Source organism: Anolis carolinensis, chromosome 1 (genome assembly GCF_035594765.1).
Source record: "Anolis carolinensis isolate JA03-04 chromosome 1, rAnoCar3.1.pri, whole genome shotgun sequence".
Lineage (NCBI taxonomy): Eukaryota > Metazoa > Chordata > Lepidosauria > Squamata > Dactyloidae > Anolis > Anolis carolinensis.
In genome coordinates, this window is record NC_085841.1 from 252,655,994 (window position 1) to 252,667,515 (window position 11,522).

The 11,522-nt window shown below is 43.3% G+C and overlaps 1 protein-coding gene across 1 annotated transcript in view; it reads right to left on the reverse strand.

The window, feature by feature from the left end:
• Window positions 1–11,162, reverse strand: part of esyt3 (extended synaptotagmin 3) — a 45,818-nt gene extending 34,656 nt beyond the window's left edge. Inside the window, exons 1-3 of the mRNA XM_062974407.1 lie at window positions 10,669–11,162; window positions 2,413–2,454; window positions 594–728 (exon numbers count right to left, since the gene is read on the reverse strand). Of these exons, the coding sequence (XP_062830477.1) occupies window positions 594–728; window positions 2,413–2,454; window positions 10,669–10,971 (480 nt within the window). The 5' untranslated portion in view covers window positions 10,972–11,162. The remainder of the gene's footprint in view (window positions 1–593; window positions 729–2,412; window positions 2,455–10,668) is intronic.
• Between the last annotated feature and the right edge of the window lie 360 nt (window positions 11,163–11,522).

Here is an 11,522-nt window from a genome sequence, read left to right on the forward strand (position 1 = left end):
CTTGGGTCTACTTTGACTGAGCTTGGTGATTCAATGCAGTGCAAACTACTTTTACACTTTAAACTCACCTCGCAGCCAATGAAGTAAGCTGAGAAAAAAGTGAGAAAGTGGGATGTGAATATTAAAAATGGGATATTTTAAAAGTAACTGAAAAAAGTGGGAGGACAGAGGATTAATCTGAACTATCTCCGCCAAATCAGGACAGTTTGAGAGCATGAAAATCCTTATTTATCTCTAGTACCCACCCACTCCCAGAAGTCATAGGTCAAAACATGTGCCTGCTTTAGATGCCGCTGGTGCTGCGATGGGTTAAACTGCTGAACTTGCTGTCCAAAAAGTTGGCAATTTGAATCCGGGGAGCAGCTTCTGCCAACAAGCATTTCGAAAACATGCAAATGTGAGTAGATCAATAGGTACTGCTCCGGTGGGAAGGTAATGGCGCTTGATGCAGTCATGCCGGCTACATGACCTTGGAGGTGTCTACAGACAACACCGGCTCTTTGGCTTAGAAATGGAGATGAGCACCAACCCCCAGAGTTGGACACGACTAGACTTAATCTTTACCTTTTTTAACATCAATATCAATATCTTACCTTATTTCCAAAGTGGATCTTGGTGAATGTACATGTTCTCAGGTGCACATGCTTTGCTCTGATTTTTGGTTCAAGGACTTCTTTGAATGTTTTTTCCATAATTGCCCCAAAGTATGGCCAAGACTGTTCAACAATCTAAACAGAGCACATAATAAACATAGAAAACAGCTAGAAGCTTAACACCACACACAATCGCAGTTACAGTTCAGAATTTATTTTAATTTCTAAAAATATTATTAACTTGAGGTAGCCAGTGCATGAATTCCTATAGACAACTCTGTAAACACACCAAGGACAGGAAATTATCTACACATTATCTGAATTGAATATGTATCATCACTTAATTCAAAGAGTTAGTCATCTCCAGATGCAGCGCAATCTCTTAGATCTCAGTATTACTCGTCATGGAGTATTTAAAACAATAACTCATCTCCTCTGATTGCATATTTCAAACCCCAGGCACAATATGTGCTTTCTATGTTCTGTGTTTTTAAAAATAATACTTGAACCCAAGATCATACACTGAAGGTGACTGATTCCGGAAATATAGGGCATCATATCAAGCTGTGAAATTTGCAATCACAGGATGTCATGGCGGCCACCACTTTGGATGGTTTTCAAAGGATAATAATAATAATAATAATAATAATAATAATAATAATAACTTTATTTATATACCGCCCTATCTCCTCAAGAGGACTCAGGGTGGTTTCCAACATAAAGCAAAACATTCCATTGCCAAAAGGATAAATTGCTTATTATGTGAATTCCTGATGTGTCCCTAAGAAGAGCAGTGCCTTTAGGTAATTTTTACTCTCTGGAGTCAATGATTCTAAGGAATCACAGAATTATAGAGTTGGAAGAGACCTCACAGATCATTCAGTCCAACCACCTGCCAAGAAGCAGGAAAATGACATTCAAAGCACACCCGACAGATGGCCACCCAACCTATGCTTAAAAGCCTCCAAAGAGGGAGGCTCCACTACACTCCAGGGCAGAGAGTTACACTGCTGAACAGCTCTCACAGTGATGAAGTTCTTCCTAATGTTCCTGAGGAGAGGAGGTGTTTCTTTTAGATGCTACTGCGGTTCGCCTCACTCTGAAAAGTACAGTGCCATCTTTGTAGGGCCCCTTGCTCATTTCACTGAGTGGGCCTAAAGACATTTGTCCCAAAGTCCTGTCCTGTTGGTCCTACTGCAAGCAGAGACATTTTAGCCCTGTTCAGCTGACCAGATCTGTACATGCTGATATATTAAATGATTGCTTGGAAGCACTCTAAGAAAGCATTATAATAAGCTGACTTGAAGGTGCACAACACACACAATCATAATGAACACTATCCTTAGTATTTATGTAATGTAATAAGTATAATGATTCTTGATGTAGGGCAGTGGTTCTCAATCTGTGGGTCCCCAGATGTTTTGGCCTTCAACTCCCAGAAATCCTGGTAAACTGGCTGGGATTTCTGGGAGTTTTAGGCCAAAACACCTGGGGACCCACAGGTTGAGAACCACTGATGTAGGGAGAGGACAATGTTTCAGTGATATGCAGTTTTCTGGAATAATACTTACAAGGAGAGGTGCTAACTGTCAACAACTTTTCTTACCTAGACAAGGACTTTGGTTAACAAGCACCAAACCAAGCCCTGAAATTTACACCAGTCACACCCAACGCAAGTACATAACCCATCCCTTTGTGGAGCAAATATGTTTATATACACTAGATATTCATGAGTCAGGTTTAAAAGCTACCTTTGACTGGAGTTTTATGTATGTATTTTCGGCAGGTTCAAAATCCATTTCAGCATCCTGCGACTTACCTTATTCAGCCATTCTACCCTCTCAACATCAGGAAAGTGAACCTGGCAAGCAAGAACAAACAAAAGTGAGCAGTGTGTTCATTTGACCTAAAGAATCGACCAGCAAGATGCAATTAAAAAGACAAAGACGGAAAAGACGCCCATGAGCCACAACAATGGACTCTACAATTAAATGGTTCTTTTCAATGGGAGGAGAGATTCTGCTGATATTTATGCATCTGTATACTTATTAGCAAGTTCCAGGGAAGCTTGTGTGAAAGTATTTATATACTGATGACAGAGTATAGGTTTGGCTCCATTTTATCAAGTGGTGCAAATTTTTGCCAGTGCCTCAATATTATACATGTCAATTTAGGTGTAAGGCTTGTTGAGTTTTATGAGCCTTACTCCGTAGGAAAGTGCATAAAGGATCTCACTCCCAAATGTCCTTAGAAAGACAAAGCACTGAATATTTATTTTATCCTGGCAGCACACTAAATAGTATGTGGGTGGGTGCAGGAGCAAACACAAAGTAGAGCCAACTCATATACTTCCTTGTTTATTCTTTCTCTTCTTTCTTTCCTCTCTTTGTAACTGTTTCTAAGACCCAGACTAATAAAGAAATGTGAGCACAGCCCTGGAAGTAATTATCACCATCACGACCACCATCATAATTATTACTGAGATCAGTGGCAGAACACATAATAAATACATAGAGAGAGCCAGGTATATCCAATCAAAAGGAGTATGATTTGGGTCCAAACCTTATTCAATTGCTCTGAGCCAAAACCTCATAAAACCATGAGCAAAACACAAATCTCCACTAGCACTGTTATTCAAGAGATCCACTGGCCAAAGGCCATATGAAGGGTCCCATATGAAGAGTCACTGGATGGGTCCCGAACGCAACCCCACCTCCTACCACTATACATTGTTAGACTACATTCCAATACCCTTGGGTGCCAGGGAAAACAGAACAATCTTCATTTTTGTAGTCAGTGAGTGGCTGGAGGCAGAGCTCTGCCTAGAAGTTATGCAGCTACCCCTGAAACACCTTTTGTAAGCGGATATAGCTGCCTCTTTACACAACAAAGTACTTGTGCTGGTGCAGTCTGGAGTTATGCAAACCTAAATCACCAGCAGTACCCAGGTCCTAGGTAGTTACGATCTGCTAATATAAGACAGTACTGAACTAGATTACACCCAGTAGTCTAAACCAGTATTTGGCAGCTTCATATTGTACCACCTGACAACCGCTGGGAAGTATCAGCCAACAATGAAAGGACCAAGGCAGTGACATCTCTGGCCCATCCCCTATTCGTATATCAGACAGCACGCCAATGCCTTAAATCAAGAAATAGTTTTCTAAGATCGACAGAGATACTCACAGGAACACCTCAGAAAGCGAGAGTGCAAAAGTGGCAGGCTAAAACCCAGAACTTTAATCAGTGGCTGATGCCGGATGAGAGACTCCCTCCTGGGCACACAGAAGACTGGGTGACTTGGAAAGCACTAAACAGACTGTGCTCTGGCGCCACGAGATGCAAAGCCGACCTTAAGAAATGGGGCCACAAAGTGGAGTCCGCAACATATGAGTTTGGAGAAGAGCAAACCACAGACCACCTATGACAATCTAGCCTGAGCCCTGCCACATGCACAACGGAGGACCTTCTTACAGCAACACCAGAGGCACTCCACATGGCCAGCTACTGGTCAAAGGACATTAAGTACGAGTATAATGCCAAGTTTTTTTTAACTTTGTGTTTTAAATACATTACAACTGTATCCTCGGTCCACTTCTGACACGATAAATAAATCCCTATGACTCTTGCTTGAAATCTACAAGATTCGTCTTAGATCTTCAGTTCTTGGCAGTGGTAGCTAGTTTCCCATGTTAGTGTAGTGATGGATCCACACTGGGTTTTAAACTATACTTTAAGAGAGCTGGGGGGGGGGTGATTCAGCACCTTAGATACCTCATTTGACATTCAGACTTACAGCCTGGAGTGGATAGGATACACATACCCACAACATGAAAGGATGGGCCATGAATTCAAACATAAAAGTTATCTGGCATGCTTTTCTTCAGAATGCTTCTGGAACATGGCCAGACAGCCCGGAAAACTCAAAGCAACCTAGTGATTCTGGCCATGAAAGCCTTTATTGAGTCTTTTGTATCTTTAATATACATCTAAGCTGCATTTTATGATCATGATTATGATGCCTGCTAACATTATCTTATGCATTTTCTTTGGATGGGAATGGGAACTGTTCTGGATACAGTTCTAAATCAGAGAGTCCCACTCTAGGAAAATGCAGCCATTCAATTTTTATAATTGAAGATTGATTTTATTTTAGATCTTCTTTTGAGTTTCTGACAAATGCTGTCTGCATTAAAAAATAAATATAAAGCAATGATGTCTGTACATAACTTTCAAATGCCAGAACAAAATTTTTAAAAAGTTATATTTTGGACTACAACCCCCCACAATCTTCCAGGCAGCATATCCAATCACTCATATCGCAGCTGAGGAAAAACTAATAGCAGTAGTAAGTTGATGTCATTCTTAATATTCAAACCATAGACACACCTCACTGCATGACACAGAGTCATCTACACTATGTTGTAGTGTGACGAGGTCATATTTTAGGCAGATTTTCATTTTCTTTCAGTTGCTAATATATCCTTTCATCGGCATCCACTTCCTGCTCTTTGCTGGAATTTGAAAAATGAACAACCAAATAACCTTTTAAACAAAAAAGCCTCAAAGACTGAATTTCACCATCCAGAAACAAAAGAATGCTACAGGTCATTTGGGTAATCCCAGAAATGCAGTTTGGCAAGGAAAGGTTAAAAAAATTGCTGAGATATTTCTCAGTGTCCTCAGTGGAATTATGACACCAAGAATTGAAGTGTTTTGTGAACAGATATTGTTTTGAAAACCTGAGACAAACAAATGAAAGCTATGGTAGGCTATGAAAGTTTTATAATGTTCAATAAAATTTGGTCAATGATCCAGTGTCATTTTATAAGCTTCATGTCTGACAAATATTAAAGTGCCCAACATTTTCTGAGGGAAGTCATGATAATTTAGAGGCAGTGTGGGATAGTGGTTTGAGCGCTGGACTACGATACTGGAGACCAGGCTTTGAATCCCTGCTCATCCATGGAAACTGAGAATAAGGCAAAGGCAAGCCCTCTCTGAACATTTCTTGCCAAGAATGCCCCATGATAGGTTCACCTTAGGGCAGTGGTTCTCAAGCTGTGGGCCACGGCCCAAAAACAAAAATCTGGTCCGCAAACCTCCTTTTTATTTATTTTATTCATTTTATTTCCTCTCCTTTCCGCAGAGCTGATCATTGCATTGGATAGACCACATCTAGACTATTAAATATGGTTTTCTGTGGGTGATCAGATGCGGACTACTGGATGGCATATGTTCCTTATCAAAAACTAGAGCTGATGTGATCTAGCCCATGAAATTTTCTGAATCAGCACCCTAAATAACCAAACCAAATCTAAAGTTGACCAAAAACTGATTCGTAACCCTCTTGGTACTGATGTTGGAGAGTGGTCTCTGGTCAAGTGGGTCTTGGTCAAAAAAAGGTTGGGAACCACTGCCTTAGAGTAATCATAAGTTGGAAACAACTTGAAGGCACACAACACAACAACACAACAAACAAAATAGTTGGGCAGACATAAAGTTGCATTTCATCTATATATATAAAAGAGTGATGGAATCCTGGCACCGAGCAAAACAACAAAGCTAAACACCCCCCAACCTCGAAATTTCACAACACAATCCATCATCCACGCCTTGAGGTTGAAACCACAAAATATCACGTCACAAACCTCCACAGGGCCTAAAAAACCCCAAAAACCGGAGCTATTCAGTACAATTCCAATGGGCCACAGCAACACGTGGCAAGGCACAGCTAGTAGACATATATAACTCTTTTTTAAAACTACAGTTCCCAGAGGAGATCAAAGTACTTATTTTCCAACAGGCAAATGAAGAACCAGATGTTTAAAAGAAAAACAATCCATGCAAACCAAACTATTAAAGCTGCAGCTAGTATCTGATGTTGGAATTAAACCTCTTCTTGTGACAAGGAGAGGACTGTCCAGATTAAACCATTCATTGTCATGATATGGACATTCATATCTTCTTGTGGCCTTTACTAGGCTATTGATAGATCAGTGGTTCCCAACCCATGGGCCGCTGCCCACTGGTGGTCCTCAAGACCTAAAATTGTCGCAGGGGATGCATGCCACCATTGGAGGAGAGAGAGAGAAGGAGAGGGAGGGAAGGAAGGAAGAAAGGCCATTGTCCTCGCCAGCGCTTTCTTGGCCTTGGGAAGTTTCCCAGGCCAGAGCAGAGAAGATTGAGCAAGAGAGAGAAGGAGAGTCCTCTAAAGTAATTATTATTATTAGCTCCCATTGCCACACATCAATTGTAATGGGAAAGCAGCCCTTTGTAAGACTCTGTTTAGTACCCCAAAGTATAATAATAATAATAATAATAATCTCCCATTGCCACACATCAGTTGTAATGGGAAAGCAGCTCTTTATAAGACCCTGTTTAGTCCCCCAAAGTAGTAGTAGTAGTAGTAGTAGTAGTAATAGCTCCCATTGCCAAACACAAGAGTTGTAATGGGAAAACAGACCTTCATAAGTCGCTATTTAGTCCCCCACAGTTGTTGTTGTTATAGCCATTAGGGACAGTTTATTGGGTCTTGAGCTCCACTTTTTTTTTTCAACCTCACCCCCCCCCCTTTTTTTACACAAGTGTTAACACAATCTACAGATAATAACACAGCCCAACCAAAAAACAATTTTTCTTAGTGTCTTCATTTTTAGGACTGTTCCTGGGGTTATTTGAGGTGCTGATTCAGAAAACTGCATTGGATAGACCACATCAGCTCTAGATTACTAAATATGGTTTTATGCGAGCGCACAGATAGCGACTACTGGATGGCATATGTTTTGTATTAGAAATCAGAACTGATGTGTCTATCCAATGTATTTTTCTGAATCAGAACCCCAAATAACCAACAAACTGATTCGTAATCCTTTTGGTACTAATGTTGGAGAGTGGTCCCTGGTCAAAGTGGTCCCTGGTCAAGTGGTCCCTGGTCAAAAAAAGGTTGGGAACGACTGCTATAGATTATTGCCACCTTTCCATGTTAGCCAATGAATAAAATTTACAAATCCACCACAAATCTAGTCAGTTTGAGTTCCTGTCTGTCCTTGACACTATTGTCAGTCTCTCATCAGATTTATAGGTGTGATTTTTAAGCTACTGTTCACCCATAAAATAAATCATCTTCACTTCAATAACTTCCTCTTTCCTTCTAGTTAGTGAGACAACATGCAAATATTTGGGCAGGAGCACTTGCAGGGAGCCAGATAAATGTCATTGTCAGAGGCTAATAATAACAACCAATAACCAACAACCTCCAAAGAATGAGGGAATGCACACTGCCAATTTGCTGGTGAGCCACATTACATTTTCACAGTGCACAGTTTTTGGCCTTCAATTTCCAGAAGTCCTAACAGCTGGTAAACTGGCTGGGATTTCTGGGAGTTGTAGGCCAAAAACATCTGGGGACCCCAGGTTGAGAACCATTGCTTTAGTCAAAGATTCTACAGCACACACACACCTAGCGAGCTAGCATGATGTGGTAGTTTCAATGTTGGACTATGACTCTGGACACAAGAGTATGAATCCCCTAGCCATGGAAACCCTTGGGATGTCCTTGGTCAAGCCACAAACTCCCAGCAGGCAAAGTCAACCCCTCTCTAAATAAATATTGTAAATACATTTACTTAGGGTTGCCATAAGTCACATTTGTCTTGAAGGCAAACAGTAACAACAACACACCACATGCCAAAGAATAACAGAATTTTGTATTAGTACAGGTCTAGAAACCTAACTAGCAGGACTGATTCAAGAGTTGCATTTTTATTGATGTATTTTATTGAAGGCCGCTCCCATTTCAAGAAAGCACTAAAAACTTTAAAGCATGCATACAATTGTACATATAGAAATTCCATCCATTGTTGGCAACCCTAGCTCTAAAAAATGCTTTCATGTCACTTGTTTTGTAGCAATAAATATATATTCTCTCTGTGTCATTCAAAGGCAAAGAGGCGACAATGAGGTATTCAGCCTTTAAGTACTTTCTTCTGAGAGCATAAATCTCCCAGCAGTTACAGGCTTTTCAGTTGTAATTGGCAGTAACTTCAGTTCTTAGCAAATGTTTTTAAATGAAGGAGAAAATATAGCTGGCAGAATCAAAGAAGGATGTGAAAAACATTAGTCACTACATAACGAAGACTGTTCAAGAGTTGGAGACATATTTTATACTGGGTTGCTGTGAGTTTTCCGGGCTGTACGGCCATGTTCCATAAGCATTCTTTCCTTTCACCCACATCTATGGCAGGCATTCTCAGAGGTTGTGAGACCTTTGAGGATGCTTGCCATAGATGTGGGTGAAAGGTCAGGAGATAATGCTTCTGGAACATGGCCATACAGCCCGGAAAACTCACAGCAACCCAGTGATTCTGGCCATGAAAGTCTTCACCAACATTCTGGAGAAATTTCTTACAGTTCCCAGAACCTCCCAGCCAGCCTCCATCCATGACGGGGTTCCACCAGTCGCATTCCCCATAAAGTAACTTTTTCAAACTGTGATATCCGATATCCGGAGCAACAGACTGCACTTTATGGGCCCTCCTCCAGAAAAACAGCATGCACTTGGAGATGGGATGGTAAGGAGACTTGCCAACTATGCTCAGCATCCAGCCCAACAGGCTCTAGTTGCCCAACTATTCTTTTGCACTACCAAAGTCTGTCCCATGGTTGGATATGAAGCGGGGCTGAAAAATCCCAGTTTGCCAGGCTGTATGACCATGTTCCAGAAGCATTCTCTCCTGACATTTCGCTCACATCTATGGCAGGCATCCTCAGAGGTTGTGAGACTTTGGGTTGACTTGGGATGCATCTAGTTTCAGGAAATTCACTCCTGAAAAAGTTATTATCATGGGGAAAAGGTGTCTCCATTGAAGCTTCCTTGCCAATCTTTGTTTCCACAACAAGCCAAATTTTTCAAAATCCAATTAGAGGGGATATCTACACAAACATGCTTCCCTGTGATGTTTATTTTGCTGCCTGGGCCCCACATATATATGAAGTTATACTTCAGAATTCACCTGTTCCAACTTAGAAACAAATTCAGCTGAAGAACAAACCTACAGAACTCTATTTTGAGTTGCTTTCAGTTTGCCAGGCTGTATGACCATGTTCCAGAAGCATTCTCTCCTGACATTTCGCTCACATCTATGGCAGGCATCCTCAGAGGTTGTGAGGTCTGTTGGAAATGAGGCAAATGGGGTTTATAAGTTTGTGAAAAGTCCAGGGAGGAAGAAAGAAAGAAATGAGCCTACCTTATGACATGCAGCTGTGGGCAAGTTCACATAGGGACCACCAAACGCAACAATGCCCAGACACAAATCAAGGAACACGAAAGGCACTGCAGACTGATCCAAAGAAGTCAGCCATAGCAGAGCACTTGATGAACCAACATGGACACAGCATATAATGTGAGAACACAGAAATGCTGGACCACTCTCACAACCACCATGTCAGACTACACAGAGAAGCCACCGAAATCCACAAGCATGTGGACGATTTCAACAGAAAGGAGGAAACCATGAAAATGAACACAAAATCAGGTCAGTAAATAAAGAACAACACTTGGAAAACAGGGAAATTCCAGACAGGGCCAGCTAGCACCTCTCGACAAAGGATTCCCCAGGTAAGAAGCAGCCAGGCCCTGAAGCTAAAAGGCCATTCAATGCTAATCAAGGTGATCAATTGCAACATTCACATTGGCCTCCGACAGACAAGAGTTCTTTCTCCCACTCTGGACTTTCCTCAATATAAACACCACTTGCTTAGTTTCCAACAGACCTCACCACCTCTGAGGATGCCGGCCATAGATGTGAAGAGAGACTGATTCTGGAACATGACCAAATAGCCCGGAAAACTCACAGCAACCCAGTGATTCTGGCCAAGAAAGCCTTCGACAACACACAGAAAAGGCATGGGCAAACTTTGGCCTTCCAGGTGTTTTGGACTTTAACTCCCGCTAGGCTGTTAGGAATTGTGGGAGTTGAAGTCCAAAACACCTGGAGGGCCGAAGTCTGCCCATGCCTCACACAGAACCTATCTTGTTGGTCAGGCTTTGGTGCGGACGCCGCTTGGCTCTTACCCAGGCGGGCATGTGCTGGCGGGCGATGCCTTGGCGGATGGCCTGGGCCTCGTCCTCGAGGAGCCCGAAGGCGGCGCAGAGCCGGGAGCGCTTCTCCCGCCGGTTCCTCCGCCACCACATCCAGAGCAGAAGCGCCATGAGGAGCCAGATGGGGCTCAGCCCCAAGGAGCCCGCCAGGTAGACCGGCGCCAGGCACAGCACCGCCCGCATCGCGAACGAGCCCAGCGCCCGCAGGGCAGGCGGCAGGGGACGCGGCTCCGGGGCGGGAGAGGGCACAGCAGGGTCCCCTCCGCTCGTCTCCATCGGGACATATAGCAGGAGGAGGAGGAGGAGAAGGAGGAGAAGGAAGAAGACGAGAGCTCCCTTGGTCTCCACAGGGTCCCTCTACGAACTCGAAGCGCCAAGTTTTCCAAAAGGGGACCCCACCGCCTTCGCCTCCTCTTCTGTGGCCCGTCCTTTGGAGACTCAGGTCAACGCCACTCAGGTGTTGTTGTGGGGCCTTAGCCCGCCCCCCGTCGCCCCGCCCTCTCAAGGGATGCCATAGGACAGGTCAGGGCACCTGGCCTCTAAGCGCTCGCCGTTGCCCTCTACAGGGCTGGCTCACACAGTGACTCACACAACGTTGCTGTGAGTTTTCCGGGCGGTATGGCTATGTTCGAAAAGCATTCTCTCCTGACGTTTCGCCCGCATCGAGGCACCCTCAGAGGTTGTGAGGTCTGTGGTGGGAAACTAAGCAAGTGGGGTTTACTTGTGGAAAGTCCAGGTTGGAAGAAGGAACCCATTCCCCCTTCCCCTCCCCTTACCCACTGCCCAATCCCGCTTCCCACACACCCCTCCCCTCCCCTTCCCAATCC